At 32.7% G+C, this 13,303-nt stretch overlaps 1 protein-coding gene across 4 annotated transcripts in view; it reads right to left on the reverse strand.

The window, feature by feature from the left end:
• LOC129981204 (muscle-specific protein 300 kDa-like) overlaps positions 1-13,303 on the reverse strand; it is a 293,675-nt gene that overhangs the window by 76,093 nt on the left and 204,279 nt on the right. For all 4 annotated transcript variants that reach the window (XM_056091946.1, XM_056091947.1, XM_056091945.1 and 1 more), the window contains 4 exons: positions 12,589-12,717; positions 9,263-9,427; positions 7,590-7,919; positions 683-5,821 (listed from right to left, as the gene is read on the reverse strand). In XM_056091946.1, coding sequence (XP_055947921.1) covers positions 683-5,821; positions 7,590-7,919; positions 9,263-9,427; positions 12,589-12,717 — 5,763 coding nt within the window. The remainder of the gene's footprint in view (positions 1-682; positions 5,822-7,589; positions 7,920-9,262; positions 9,428-12,588; positions 12,718-13,303) is intronic.

The raw sequence follows: 13,303 nt of genomic DNA on the forward strand, positions 1-13,303 counted from the left end.
CAATATGCTTAACAACTGCCTAAGGCTGATGGGCTAAAATAGGCTGCAGGCAAATCGATGAAAATTTTTATTAACCTAGCTATCAAATAAATTCGTAAAAAAAAATCTGTGAATTTTAAAATATCTTTATATAAAATTGAAAATTCGTTTATTTGAATCTTATCCAATCCAACATCCCTTTGGCGGATTCAAATGGAATTTTGAAAACTTTTTTTCCTTTGCTTCTAGAAAGATTTATTGCAATATGAAAAAGTTTTTATGATTCTGTGTAGAGGGTGTAATGGGGATTGAAGAATTTTTAGCGTTCTCCGCAATAATTTTTGAACAAAGTACCTCAAAAAACATTTTTATTGCATTTTAAAATACACAAACTTAATTTTATTGCCATACTCCAATTTTTTAAAACAATTTTTCAAAGTTAACTTAAGCATAATTTTTCTCAATTCCATTTTTTTTTGTCAAAATATGAAACATATTTCACAGCTTACTTCATATATATCATTCGCACAGTTTGGTCATGTTGAAAAGTAAAAGCAAAAATTTTAATATGTAATTCACTTTGCTATGGAAATATTCATATTGCATAAAAAGCTCAAAGGATCGTAAACTTAATATTTAATGAATGTAAGAAAATATTATATCTCTTCAGGAAACCTTTATTCATAAAATTTGTAGTACATACCTTATGCTTATGTATTTCTTTCTGGACATCTTTAGATGGAAGCTTCAGCAGTGGTTGAGACTGCATGACAGAAAGTCCACTTCTTAACTCCCCGAGGACATGATCCATCTCCTGCATATATTTCTTCTGCTCCGCTATTAGATTCTCATGTTGAGTTTTTTCTTTATTTACGGCTTTTTTCAGTTCATTCAGTTTGCTCCTCAGCCTCTGAAGTTCTTCCATTATTTTATTGCAGTCATTAGCTGTTCCCTCTTTTGCAATCTGTTCGCCTTTATCGCTGGCTTTGGTAAATGTAGCTTCACACTGAGTAACGTCATCAAGTATGCTTTGATATTTGACAAGTTTCTTATCAGATGGAATATTTTCTTCATTTACAGTGGTTAAATTTTCATGACAAGTATAAACAGTCTCATTTATTTCTTTCACAAGAGTATGGTATTGATCTCGGATGGACAAAGACTGTTTGGCTTTTGCAAACTTATCTTGAACCTGTTGGATGACTTCACTATACTTTTCAAGCAAGTTGTTATACATGTTAAGAAAACTGGAAAGAGGTTTAATGCCTTGTAGCCGTTCGTTGAGATCTAGGAGGCGATGAAGAATTTTTTCATAGCTCTCGACTACGAATTCTGCATCAGCTGTAAAAGGACCAAGTGGTTTGCTGAGATGCTGGATTTCTTCTTTTATTTCTTCAAGCTTTCTACTGCTTTCCTCAAGTTGCCATTTCTGTTCTTTCTGTTGTACCATGGCTTCATCCAGTAGTTGTAGTTTTTCATTCAAAGCATCCTCTATTCGATGAAGACGCTCTTTCAATGCTCTCAGCTCATTTTCCAATTGCATTTTGTTGCTGCTTTTCATTTTTGGCAAAATTTTATCAGATGCACTTTGAAGTTTCATCAGTTCTTCAAAACTCTTTTTGCTTTCATCTGTTAGCTGTTTATAAGTAGATTTTTGTTCTTCAATAACTTCAATGGATGCATCCAGACGCAAAGTTGTTGATAAAATTGATTCGGCTTCAGTTAGCCAAGACTGTATCTTATCTAGAGATTCATCAATTATCTTTTGTTCTTCGATCATTTTGTTAACTTCTTTTATATTTTTCTCCAACAGTTTTTTCACCTGGTCTAAATATCTCTTAATTTCCTCAAGGGCAGAATTGAGAGAAGATAATTCATCATTGTTGCACAGTTCTTCTAGGTCTTTGCCGAGCTTATACACATTTGTTATAGTCATTTCTTCATATTTCTTGATTATTGTTTCTTCAGATGTGAATTGCGATTTAGCTTCATTGAGTTCTTCTTGTTTACCTGGGAACCACTCGATTCTGTTTAGAAGACGTTCTTTCTCAATAAGCCATTGTTTAATATCATCCAACTCTTTTTCAAAATGCTTGCTTTTGGCTAGGAAAGTATCAAATTTAGACAACTCTGCATCTAATGCATTGCACAAGTCATCGAATTTTGATTTCAAAGTATTCATATCATGAATCAAAGAATCTCTTTCTTTCTGATCAATGTCGACGCATATTGTTTCGACCTTCTTTTCAGTAGACTGTATGACAATTTCTTTATTTAGCGTCTCTCTTTGGATTGATTTTATTTCTTGAAGAGCACCTTCAATACAAGCACTCTGATAGCCAGGCTTTGGTAAAGATTTGAGCTGCAGTTTTTTCTCATTTATCCATTCCTGGATAGAGGAAAGTTCAGATGACAGTGAATTCACATTTGTTTCGATCAGTTCGATACTTTGGATTTTTCGCATGCACCGATTTCGAAGATCTTCCAGACGTTTTTCTAAATTACTTATTCTATTACGAATTTCTTTCTCGCTTTGTTCAGAGAATTGGTCTCTTAATTTATCCGTCATGGTTTTCAGTTTTGTTAAAAGCACATCGACTGAATTTAGATCTTCAAGACTTTGCTGCATGAGTTGTTTCTTTTGAGCAGACCCAGCAGTCATTTGTTTTTCTATATTATCAATCTTTTCATCGCACAATTTTAATTGAGATTCGATTTCGCTGAATATAACTCTCATTTCCTCAATAGTCAATCTCTGTGATAGGCACTGGTTCATCAATTGACTAACTCGGGCATCTAAATGCTTTAGTTTTTCTCTTAGACGATTTACTTCAGACAAGTCATTTCTCTTCTTTTCTTTTCTCTCTATACTGTCTATTTCAGATTCCTTTTCTGTTACTTGTATCTTAATATCCTCGAGATCATGAAGTCGAGAATTTAAAGCTTCTATGTTAAAATCCAGAGGTTTGGATTCCAGGGTGGTAAGGAAAGTTTCCTTTTCTGCAATCCACTTTTCAATAGAATTTTTCGATTTGTTCAAAGTCTCCCATTCACTTACGATATTTTCCAGAGATGTTGAAAATGCTTGCAGCTGTTCTATATAATCTTGGAGTTGCATTTTTATCTGCATTTCCTTTTCTGGTAATGAAGAAGCAAAACCAACATCAGGACTAGATGGCCTGCTTATAGAGGAAGTTGCTTCCACGCACCCTTGAATTGCATGCTGCAGTTTTTCTCGACCATCTATCAGATTCTTCAGGTATTTCTTCGCCATATCCAGTTTGTCCCGGGCATCTTCGGATGATAGCTTTGATGCATCCAAACCACTGGAAATAAATGGTCTTGTTTCATTTAGAAGTCTTTCGCATAGTAGTAGACTGTCTTCATATGCTTTAAATTTGGATAGAGCATCCTCAAGTTGAGCTTGGATATTTTCTGCTGTCATCAAAAGCGAATCATAACTTTCTTGAATGTTAGTGATTTGGCCGTTAATCTGATTTTCAATCGTTGGAGCATCATTCTTGTAGTCATTTATAATTGATGATCCTTTGACTTTCAATGAATCAATTACCTTTTGATAATTTTGAATCTCTCTTAATAGAAGCTGATGTTTATTGGCTTGCTCCCTTGTTTTAATAAGATTTGAGATTTGCAAAGAATGGTGAGACATCAAATTAAAAGACATTTGTAACAACCATTTTTCAATTTCTTGAAGTTCATGGTTGTAAGACTGTAAAGTGGATAGCTCCTTTTCAAGTCTTGTAAGTAATGCTTTAACTTTTTGGTGGACTGTTTTGAAATCTTCTGAAATTTCTTCAACTTTTGATATTTCACTTTCACCTCCAGTTTTTAAGGCTAATTCACTGGCCTCAACTTGTAGTTCTTTCAATTGAGATTTATGATTTTCCATATCAGAGAAAATTTGTTTGAAGCTTTCAATGCGAGTTCGGACTTCGACAATGTCAGGTTTAATTATAAGCTTTTCGGGTATTTTTGTTTTAATATTATCCAGCCATTCTTTCAGCTTGCTCTTGTTCTGAGCAAATTCTTGAAGTCTAGACAAAACAGAAGATAATGCGCTAACGACTTCAGTTGTTTGCTTACTTAATTCAGAAAACTGATCCTTCATGTTATCCATTTCAGATTTAATTTTAGCTTTTGCTGTATCAGGTAAAACTCTAAGTGCTTTGTTACCACAGTCAATAGTTGAATCAAGAAGTCGTTGACCTTCTGGCAGTGCACCACTAACGGATTTCACATTATTCATTCGCTTCTGAAGAGTATCTAAATCGCCTTTCATGTTATTATTTTCATCAAGAACAGTTTTATTTTGGCTGTACCACGACAAAAATTCATTCTTAGAATCAGCAAATTCTCCTTGGTTGCAGATGTATTTTTCTAATTTGCTGATAGTATCTGAAACATTTGAAGATAAATTATTGTACTCTCCAGATATGGAGACGACTGGATCTCTGCAGGCCGAGTATGAGCTAGCTTCTACTAGATTCTCACAAAGAGTATTGAGAGAATCAACATCAATTTTGTGTTCTTTAATTTCATCATACATCTCTTTCAACTTCCCGAGCCTGTCGGAATCATGGATATCTGGACTACTTTCCAAATACGGTCGAATTTTATTTTTCATGTCAGATAACCAACTTTCAACTTCTTTTCTTGATGTTTCGAATTCATTCCAAGCATCAAGGCATCGCTCCAAGCCAAATTTGAGCTCATTGACAGACATAAGGAGTTCTTCATATGCAGAATTCAGAGCTTCAAGTTCTTTGGATATGCGTTCCCTGCCTAAAAATCCCATGTTGTTGCCAGCAGCATTGCCTAATTCATTTGCAATCTTAATCAAACCTTCTCCTTCAGGCAGAGATTCTTCTAGTTTCTTAAACAAAGTCAACTTTTCTTCAACTGCAGCTATACTATCTGCTTGCAGACCGATGTTATGAAGAGACATTTTAGTGTCTCTCAACCAGCTCTCGGCAGCGGCGTAGGCGCTTTTGAATTTTTCCAGTTCTTCGATTTCTGAAGTTAGTTGAGATGTACAATTTTGTGTGATAAGCATAAAGTTTTCATACTTTTCTAAGCATTCCAAGATCTCATCTCGAACGGTCGGATAATCATTAGCGTCACCTTTCAAGCGTTTAGCCGTAGATTCATGGGCTTGTAAATCTTTCAATATGGTGCTATATTTTTCTAAGACCGATTTCTTCTCAATTAGAGAATTAAGTTCTTGCTTGCCGGTAGCTTCGATTTCGCTATCGATTTCTTCCAACCAGACTTTGAATTGTCTTAAAGTCTTGTTGAATTCTCCAACCACCGCAAGACGTTCGGTCAGTCTAAGCTGTGTTGCTGCAATTTCCTTCAACAATTCTTCAAAATCAGCCTTCAGATTGTCCGCATCTTCTTTAATGTCATTCATACCAAATGAATCGGTGTTTGCAATAACTTTTTCTGTTAGTTCCATGGTATATCTTATCTTGTTTTGGGCCTGGTCCATGCTGTTTGATAGAACTTTCAAGCTGCTGAGTTTTGCATTAAGTTCGTCAACGCTGCTTGAAGGTGTGCAGCAATCATTAAGTTTCTCTTTCGAAACGTCAATCAGTTCAATGCATTCGCTGAACATACTCTGTTGCTGTTGGTGTTCTTGGAAGTGCTGCTCGAGTTGGTGCATCACTTCTTTTGAAAATGATACGAGGGCTCCATATTTTCTTGAAAGAAGGGTAAATGCATTTGAAATGCTAGAATCGGAGTACGTTTCTAGGAGGAGCTGAGCTTTCATGTTTAGTTTGTCAAACTCTATCTGATAATCAAATATTGTTTGTAGGTGATCCTGTAAAAAATAGGGCATTCTTTAGAATAATTTTTTAAATTTAAAATATAAAGCAAAACACACATACACACAATACATTTATAATATTACTGTTTTGTGATAACTAAATAACAAATGTATTTCGCCAGTTAAGTTTACAGAAAAACGCATTCTGCAGTGAAAAAAAAATTATCTGAAATATTTAGTTGTTTTAAAAATCTTTAGAATAACACCGAAACAATCAAATTGATTGCATCACATAGCAGAGAATATGGTTACATATAACACTAGTAAATATAAATAAATATTATAATGAAAAACTACGTACAGATATTTATTATTTCATAAGACTTTTCGCGTTTATTTATAATCATATATATTTAAAAGACTACAAGGAGACAGATCTATAAGCAGAAGATATTTTATTATATCTCTACGCCATTCTGAATATATTCCGGGCAGTATCGTGAAGATATAATAATATTCTGTCCTATACACGTCATCTCCATATCGAGGACTGAGTGCTAAAAGTATTGAGGGACTGTAAAATATTTTTTTAAAAGCAAAGTAAAAGAATTAAAAGTAAGCACTGAAAATGTATTCTTCTTCGTGTTAGATGACGTGTATAGGACAGAATGTATAATTTTAATTCTATGTAGTGTATAGCATCAAAATTAAAAATGATCAACAATCTATCGTTTTTCAAGCTACCGAAAGATGGAAAGAACCTATCCTTCGAAATGCTTCCACTTTTTTCTGTTATGTTTTTTTTCTCAAAAATTGTCGCTGCACACAGATTGGGGGGAGGGGGAAGTAATATAATAGGGTGGTACTCAAGTATGTGATAGAAGTGTCGCAAAAGTTTATCAATTATTGTAGAAACAACTCACAAAGGTCAACAAAACTGACCTCTCTGAAGATCGTCCGGGGCTTTACAACTACGTTTTTAGAGCACTTCATAGCAATTACGTTAACTTACATCACTTTCCGTACTGGAATTTGTGTCATCGATTCACCAGCAAACTAAACGTTTTTAATTGCCAGAAAAGTTTGACTAGACTATGTAAAGTGTTTAGTTTTTGATGGCCCAAGGGATCTAAAATCTTATTGCCTGGGTGAACTACATCCTCCACATCCCCAAGATGGTCGGCCTTGATAATATTGCAGAATATCTTGTGCTATTAGGAAATGCAAAACAATAAGGCAAAGGAAGCTAGGATGTCAGAATGTGGGGAATGCACAATGGAGACGAAATATTATTACATTTATTTCACTTACTGAAGACAAATATGTCAAGAAGGCTAAAAAAGTACTTTGCCCAGGAAAATCATGCATTCCTATTCCATCACAGAATATAGATCAGTCTTCCATGGTACACAGCTCTTACCATTACGCAAATAAATAATTAATATAATAGCTTATCAACGAATTCTAATAAAAATTGGGAATAATGATATCCTAGCCAAAAATATTTTTAAGAGGTTGAAACTCATAAAAAGAATATATTATTTAAGAAAGGATTTTCTTTTTTTCTGCCAAATGCAAAGCCGCAAGCCAAAAATATTTTTAAGAGGTTGAAACTCATAAAAAGAATATATTATTTAAGAAAAGATTTTCTTTTTTTCTGCCAAATGCAAAGCCGCAAAAATAAAACAGGATCCAGGTTGAAATCCAGAAAGTTTAAACTAATTATTTACAAAGAATCATTACATCCAATTAGATTTCTATGTAAATTCCTTAGAAATATAAAAGGAAAAATGGAAGTGCTTTAAGAGAAAACAATACATACTTGAAATTCTTGAAGTCTTGCCCTTTTAGACAGAAGGTCTGCTTGAGGCTTGGCATATGATTGCACAAGAGGCTCCATTTTTAATAACCATTCAGAACATTTTGCATACTGTTCATCATATTCGTTCCATTTGACAACACCAACATCAAGCAACACTTTGACTTCAGCAACATTTGCTTTGAGTAGCTCGTATTCCTCTTGCAACTTCAGCAGCTCTTCATCTATCATGCATTTTTCCTCTTCGGTTTCGACGTTTTCTTTCACCACTTCTCCAAGGAAGGTGGCATGATGGAGTTTTTCTAAGCCTTCTCCTAATTCTGATTGCAGAATCTGTAAAATAAATAAATAAATAATCATATATTGTTATTTTACATAAAAAAAAACTGACATGCTTTAAATGAGGTAACTCTATATTGTCATTTAATAGCTTAATATTATTGTACATTGAAATAAATAATTATTTCTGCATTAATTCTAGTAGAAATAATTCCCAATAGCAATTTAATATCTAACAGCAACAACTTTAAAAAAATCTCAAAATGGATGAAAAATAATATAAGAGAAAGAGAGAGAGAGAGAAAGAAAGAAAAGTCATTAAATACCGAATTTAATATTTTACATATGAAATAATTTTTTTACATATTTATCTCACCAATATTTTTAAAAAAATCTTAATTTATGAAGATTTTAAATATTTATTTCTTTGAATATAGAATTTTTCCGCTTCATTTCTTTTTATTATTAAATCAAACATTTATTTGCGGCATTTATTTTGGAAACTGAAAGCAATGTAAAAAATTAAGTTCACATTTTTTAAAGCCATAACCATCATTGTCTAAAACCATTCGATACCTTATTCTCTGAAAATTAAAAAAAGAAAGAAATTGTTTATAATATACATTTGTTGTTGTTGTCGTCGTGTCTATTCATACAGTGCTAGTACAAAAGATTAGAGTCCTCCAAAAACCTTGGATAATATACATATAGTTGACAGATTTGCTTTATGAGATTTTTATTTTATACAATAATAAAGCAGTCATGATTTATATTATCGTATTTGATGTAGTTTAAATTTTATAAAATAATAATCACTCATGCTATTCATAATAATATTAAATGCTTTTCAAAAGATTACTTCTTTTGTATAAATACATGACAGTTTCTTCAATTTTAACATTGAAACAACAGAATGAATAAATATTCCCATTTTTACATTAGGACAGCTAAATGTTTATTTATACATGTTTTACAGGATAAGCACAAATGAATGACGAAATTATAATTTCAATACATTATATATTTGAAAATATAAAGCTTCATATAAATTGCAATATATGAAAATAATCAAAAAGTTCCAAATTTTATTTCTAACATTGCTCAACAGGAAGTAATTATTGAACATGTTGCAAATGAAGTTATTTATTAAAGTATATGTGAGGATAGTACATATTGTATCTTTTAACAAAATGACGCTCATTCCACTGGAGTTTTCCAGTTCAAAGCCTACCAAAATAAAGGGCTTCCAAAAGCCCTTTATGTACTGATCATATTATGCATAATAGTTTTGAAAATATAAATGTTTACTATCTGGTCATCCATTTATGCTATTATTACTTAAAAAAATATTTAATTTTACTGATTTAACTAATATGCAAAACAATGCTGTAATATACCTGGATTTTGCTTGTCTTGTCTTTCATCGCCTCTCGATCTCCAGACGGCATTGCACATTTGCTCAATTTTTCCCGAGCAGAGCTGAGCCATTTAGAAATATCCATGCAGGAATCCATGAATTGCTGTAGGCAGTCCATCACATTTTGTTGATGATCTCTGTATTTCTATACACAAAAGTAAAACAGATCAAATAAAAATAAATAAAAAAAAATACTAGAAAATTTAAATTTGCTATCGCAAATTTCAAGTTATCAACTGAGAACATTTTTTTTCGATGAATTGCTTAGAGTTAGAAAGCGATATTTGAAATTAGAATCGAAAAGGAGACGTTTTGCGTTGAACGTTCACGGTCGTGATGCAGGATCCAAATGGACACGTTTAGTGTTTGAAGCTGAGTGTTACGATTGAGAATATGCAACACACGTTTACGCTTTCTTCGTTCCCGGTGTAAAGCTATTTTATGTTCATGTTTAATTCGATTAGTTTCTAATTTTAAATTTTCATCATTCGTTTTTGATTATTGAAGGTTTTGTTCTGACCTCTGTTTGCTCTTTCGTTTCCTTTCTTTTTTTCTTTGAAAGGCTTCATCGAGAGAAAGCTTAGGACCCCATTTATGATTTATTCATTGCTTACGAGATTTCGAGCTTCAACCCCCCCCGCCCCCTAACCAAAACCACATTATGTTCTTTTCCCGTTCTCGTTTCTCGGCTTCTAATTACGAAAGCGACGTAAATGTGGTATCGTTCGATAGAGGACATCAAGTAGAGTGTATCGATGCCAGTCGTAAAGAGAGTTTTTGCAAAAACGAGGTCGAAAAACTCGCTCGAAAATTCAAATTTTTACAACTTTGAGAGCCTGTAACTCGCGAATCACTAGGAGTAGCAACGTAAAACTCGTATCGTTAGGTGCATTTCGTCGAGTATTATCCAACGATACGAGCAAATGCAATGTAACTCGAATTTGTAAATTTCGAAACCCGATCTTGGACCATACCGAGACCAGAGTTTCGATAAAAATGTCATTCGACTCTATTCATCGAGACGAGTGTTTAGACGGGTCGCACTCGTCTGTACGTTGAATAGAAGCCGAGATATAACAAATTCCGGTCTGACTTGAAGTTGATGTCATCGACATCCCGAGCCCCATAGGAACTCTATGGTATCGATCCGACATTGATTTGACTAATATTTAGCAAAATCCGTACTGCCCATGCGCAATGAGTAACATTTTTGGGGGGCTTAGAGGACCCCTGGGGGTACTTCTAAGTGAAAACCCCATGTCTCTAACATATGTAGTTTACGAGATATAACGAAAACCATCTGCGCATGCGCAGTAGAGGACACCATGGGGGATCTTTTATAGCCCCGTAGGATTACTATGGAGAAAACCCATTGTCTCTAAGATATATAGTTTACGAGATATAACAAAAACCCTCTGCGCATGCGCAGTAGATGACTTCATGGGGGGTTCTTCTACAGACTTCGTAGGATTACTATGGTGAAAACCCCATGTCTCTAACAGCAAATCAACCTTTTATAAACGCATCTGCTTTCAAAGAAGCATACATAATAATAATTCAATACTGGTAAAAGCAGGTGAAGCAGATGAAGATGAATTTATGCTTTATTCCTTGCCTACGTGATTTCGATCTTCAATTATTCGTTGCCTTCAATTATTCAAAACCCCGTAACGAAAACAACATCAAGTTGTCAAATGATAATATTCAATGTATAATTATTAGATATAAGATAATTTTAAAACTACAAAAAAATAGCTTTAAAAAATTCTTGAAGTCATTTTTCCAAAATTTTAAATAAATACGTGGAAATTTCTAGGAAAAATTGTTGAATCGTTGCGTTTTAATGTAGTGATATTTGCATTCATACGAATGAACAGATTGATAGACGTTCAGATACAAATTTACACTCTAAACTGTGTACTATATTTAATCTATCTAGCACTTCCTATTTTGCAATTATTGTGTACAATTGCCTTCGGGCACACATTTTCTGAGAATGGATTTCATTCAGTTTTTGATACCTATCTAGGAATTTGGTGTAAACAACTAATAACGAATTTCACTTATCTAGTTCAAAGCATGTTTGAGTTAGTATGTTCACAAACATAATTTGAGTTTTGCATTTTTCGAACTCGGAGAGATCTGGATCGTGACGATTCATCAAAATGTCGAGGTCGAAAAAATGTTTGTGACTATTGCATTACAGTAGACTCCCGATTATCCGCGCCTGCCGCACTAAGGGTTTTTTTTTTTTTGCTTCCAAAGAAAAAATACTTCCAAAGCAAGAAGCAAACACAAATGACTGATTTCTTCAAAAAGATGTAGTTTTACAGTTATGCTTTTGTAATTACATAATATATTATAGCATTAAAATAGCACATACGTATTAATTTTTCTGTGTATCCTTGACGCCTCTCGTAAGTACAAAGGACTTTTCTATTTTCATTCACAAAATGCATTTTAGGTTAGTTTTGAGTGATATACTAATATATTAAGCATTAGTTAAACATTTCCTGCTGTTTATTTTACGTTTTAATGTACATAAAACGATTTTTCAAAGTTGGAATGACTGTTTTCTCTTTTGCTATACCCGTTTTTAGCTTTTTTCGGATTATCCGCGGCGGCCGCGCCACCCAATTCCGCGGATAATCGGGAGTGTACTGTACCTTCTTTTCTTATGCCACGCTCATGCGAGATTGTATTTTTTAAAAAAATCACAACATACATTAGTGCACGACAACATGCGTTTAGATATTAGAAAACACGCTTAGTTGCATATTTTATGCAATTTTAATTTGTACTCTATTTCGCTCATAAACTAATTATTATTATTTTATTATGCCAATGCCGTTTTGCTTTAAGCATCGCATTCTATCACTTTGTTCGAAATGATCATATAAATAATAGGAAAATTTAGAAAGCTTTCGATGGTTGCTCTGCTTCTGCAAGTATCAAACCTTTTAATCGCATTAAATTTAATTACAGTCATCTGAATTGACGAGCTTTCGCTTATTATTTTTTTGAAATCATTGGCTTAAAAACTTCATATGGATAAAGTCATAAGCACATACTGGAATCAGGATAGGTCCAAATTTATATAGCCTTCACTCCAGGTGAAGAAAAATTTACTCGCCCCTTACAAATATTTACCAATTTATACAAATATAGTCGCATGTAACAAAGCCTAATATGAACAAATCTTAATTAACAATTTTTAATTATCAAGCCATTTTAATTACAGAAAAATAATATAAATGAGTAATATTTATTAATTTGGATTTTAAGAATCAATAATTCGTTTCATACCTTGGAGTCTTCGACAAGTTTTTGATACTTTTCGTGTATTTCTGGTGATACTGGTTGATGAAGTTGCACAGCTTTTGTCTGGATAGATTCTATCATTGGCTCAAATGATTCAATATCTTGTACCATGCTCTAGAAATTAAATAAATGTCTAACATGTAACATAGATAATGATAAAAAAAGCGACATGCATATCATTTTAAGCTTTGAATTAAATGCAAAATATTTTAAATTTTGTGAAAGTAACAAAAAATAAATAAATAATCTTGTAATATTATCTATAGTAAAAAGACTTAATTTTTTTTTTTTTTTTTTTTTTGTAAAATTTTGTCTTTACAATCGAATTTTCTCTCATTTTCTGATATGCTATAGGTTTGAAATTCTGTATATTAGTGCACTCTTACTAATAATACAATATTTTAGTATTTTCGAAATTTAGTACTCAATTAATCGCTTAATTTTAGCAAATTTTGATTTTACACCAAAGGCGAAACCAGAATAATGCATTAGTGAAAAATTTATTTTGATGATATTTATAATAGATAAGTATAAATTAAAGACTTCAAAATAGAAAATAATTAACATAAAAAATGAGTAATTTAATGCACTAGTATGAAGTGAGAATTTCAAAAATTGCTTTTATAAAATTTATTTATATAAATGAAAGAAAAATTCGTCGTTACTAAATGGTAACCCCTGGCATCTTAATAGCATAATA

Source organism: Argiope bruennichi, chromosome 8, assembly GCF_947563725.1.
Source record: "Argiope bruennichi chromosome 8, qqArgBrue1.1, whole genome shotgun sequence".
NCBI lineage: Eukaryota > Metazoa > Arthropoda > Arachnida > Araneae > Araneidae > Argiope > Argiope bruennichi.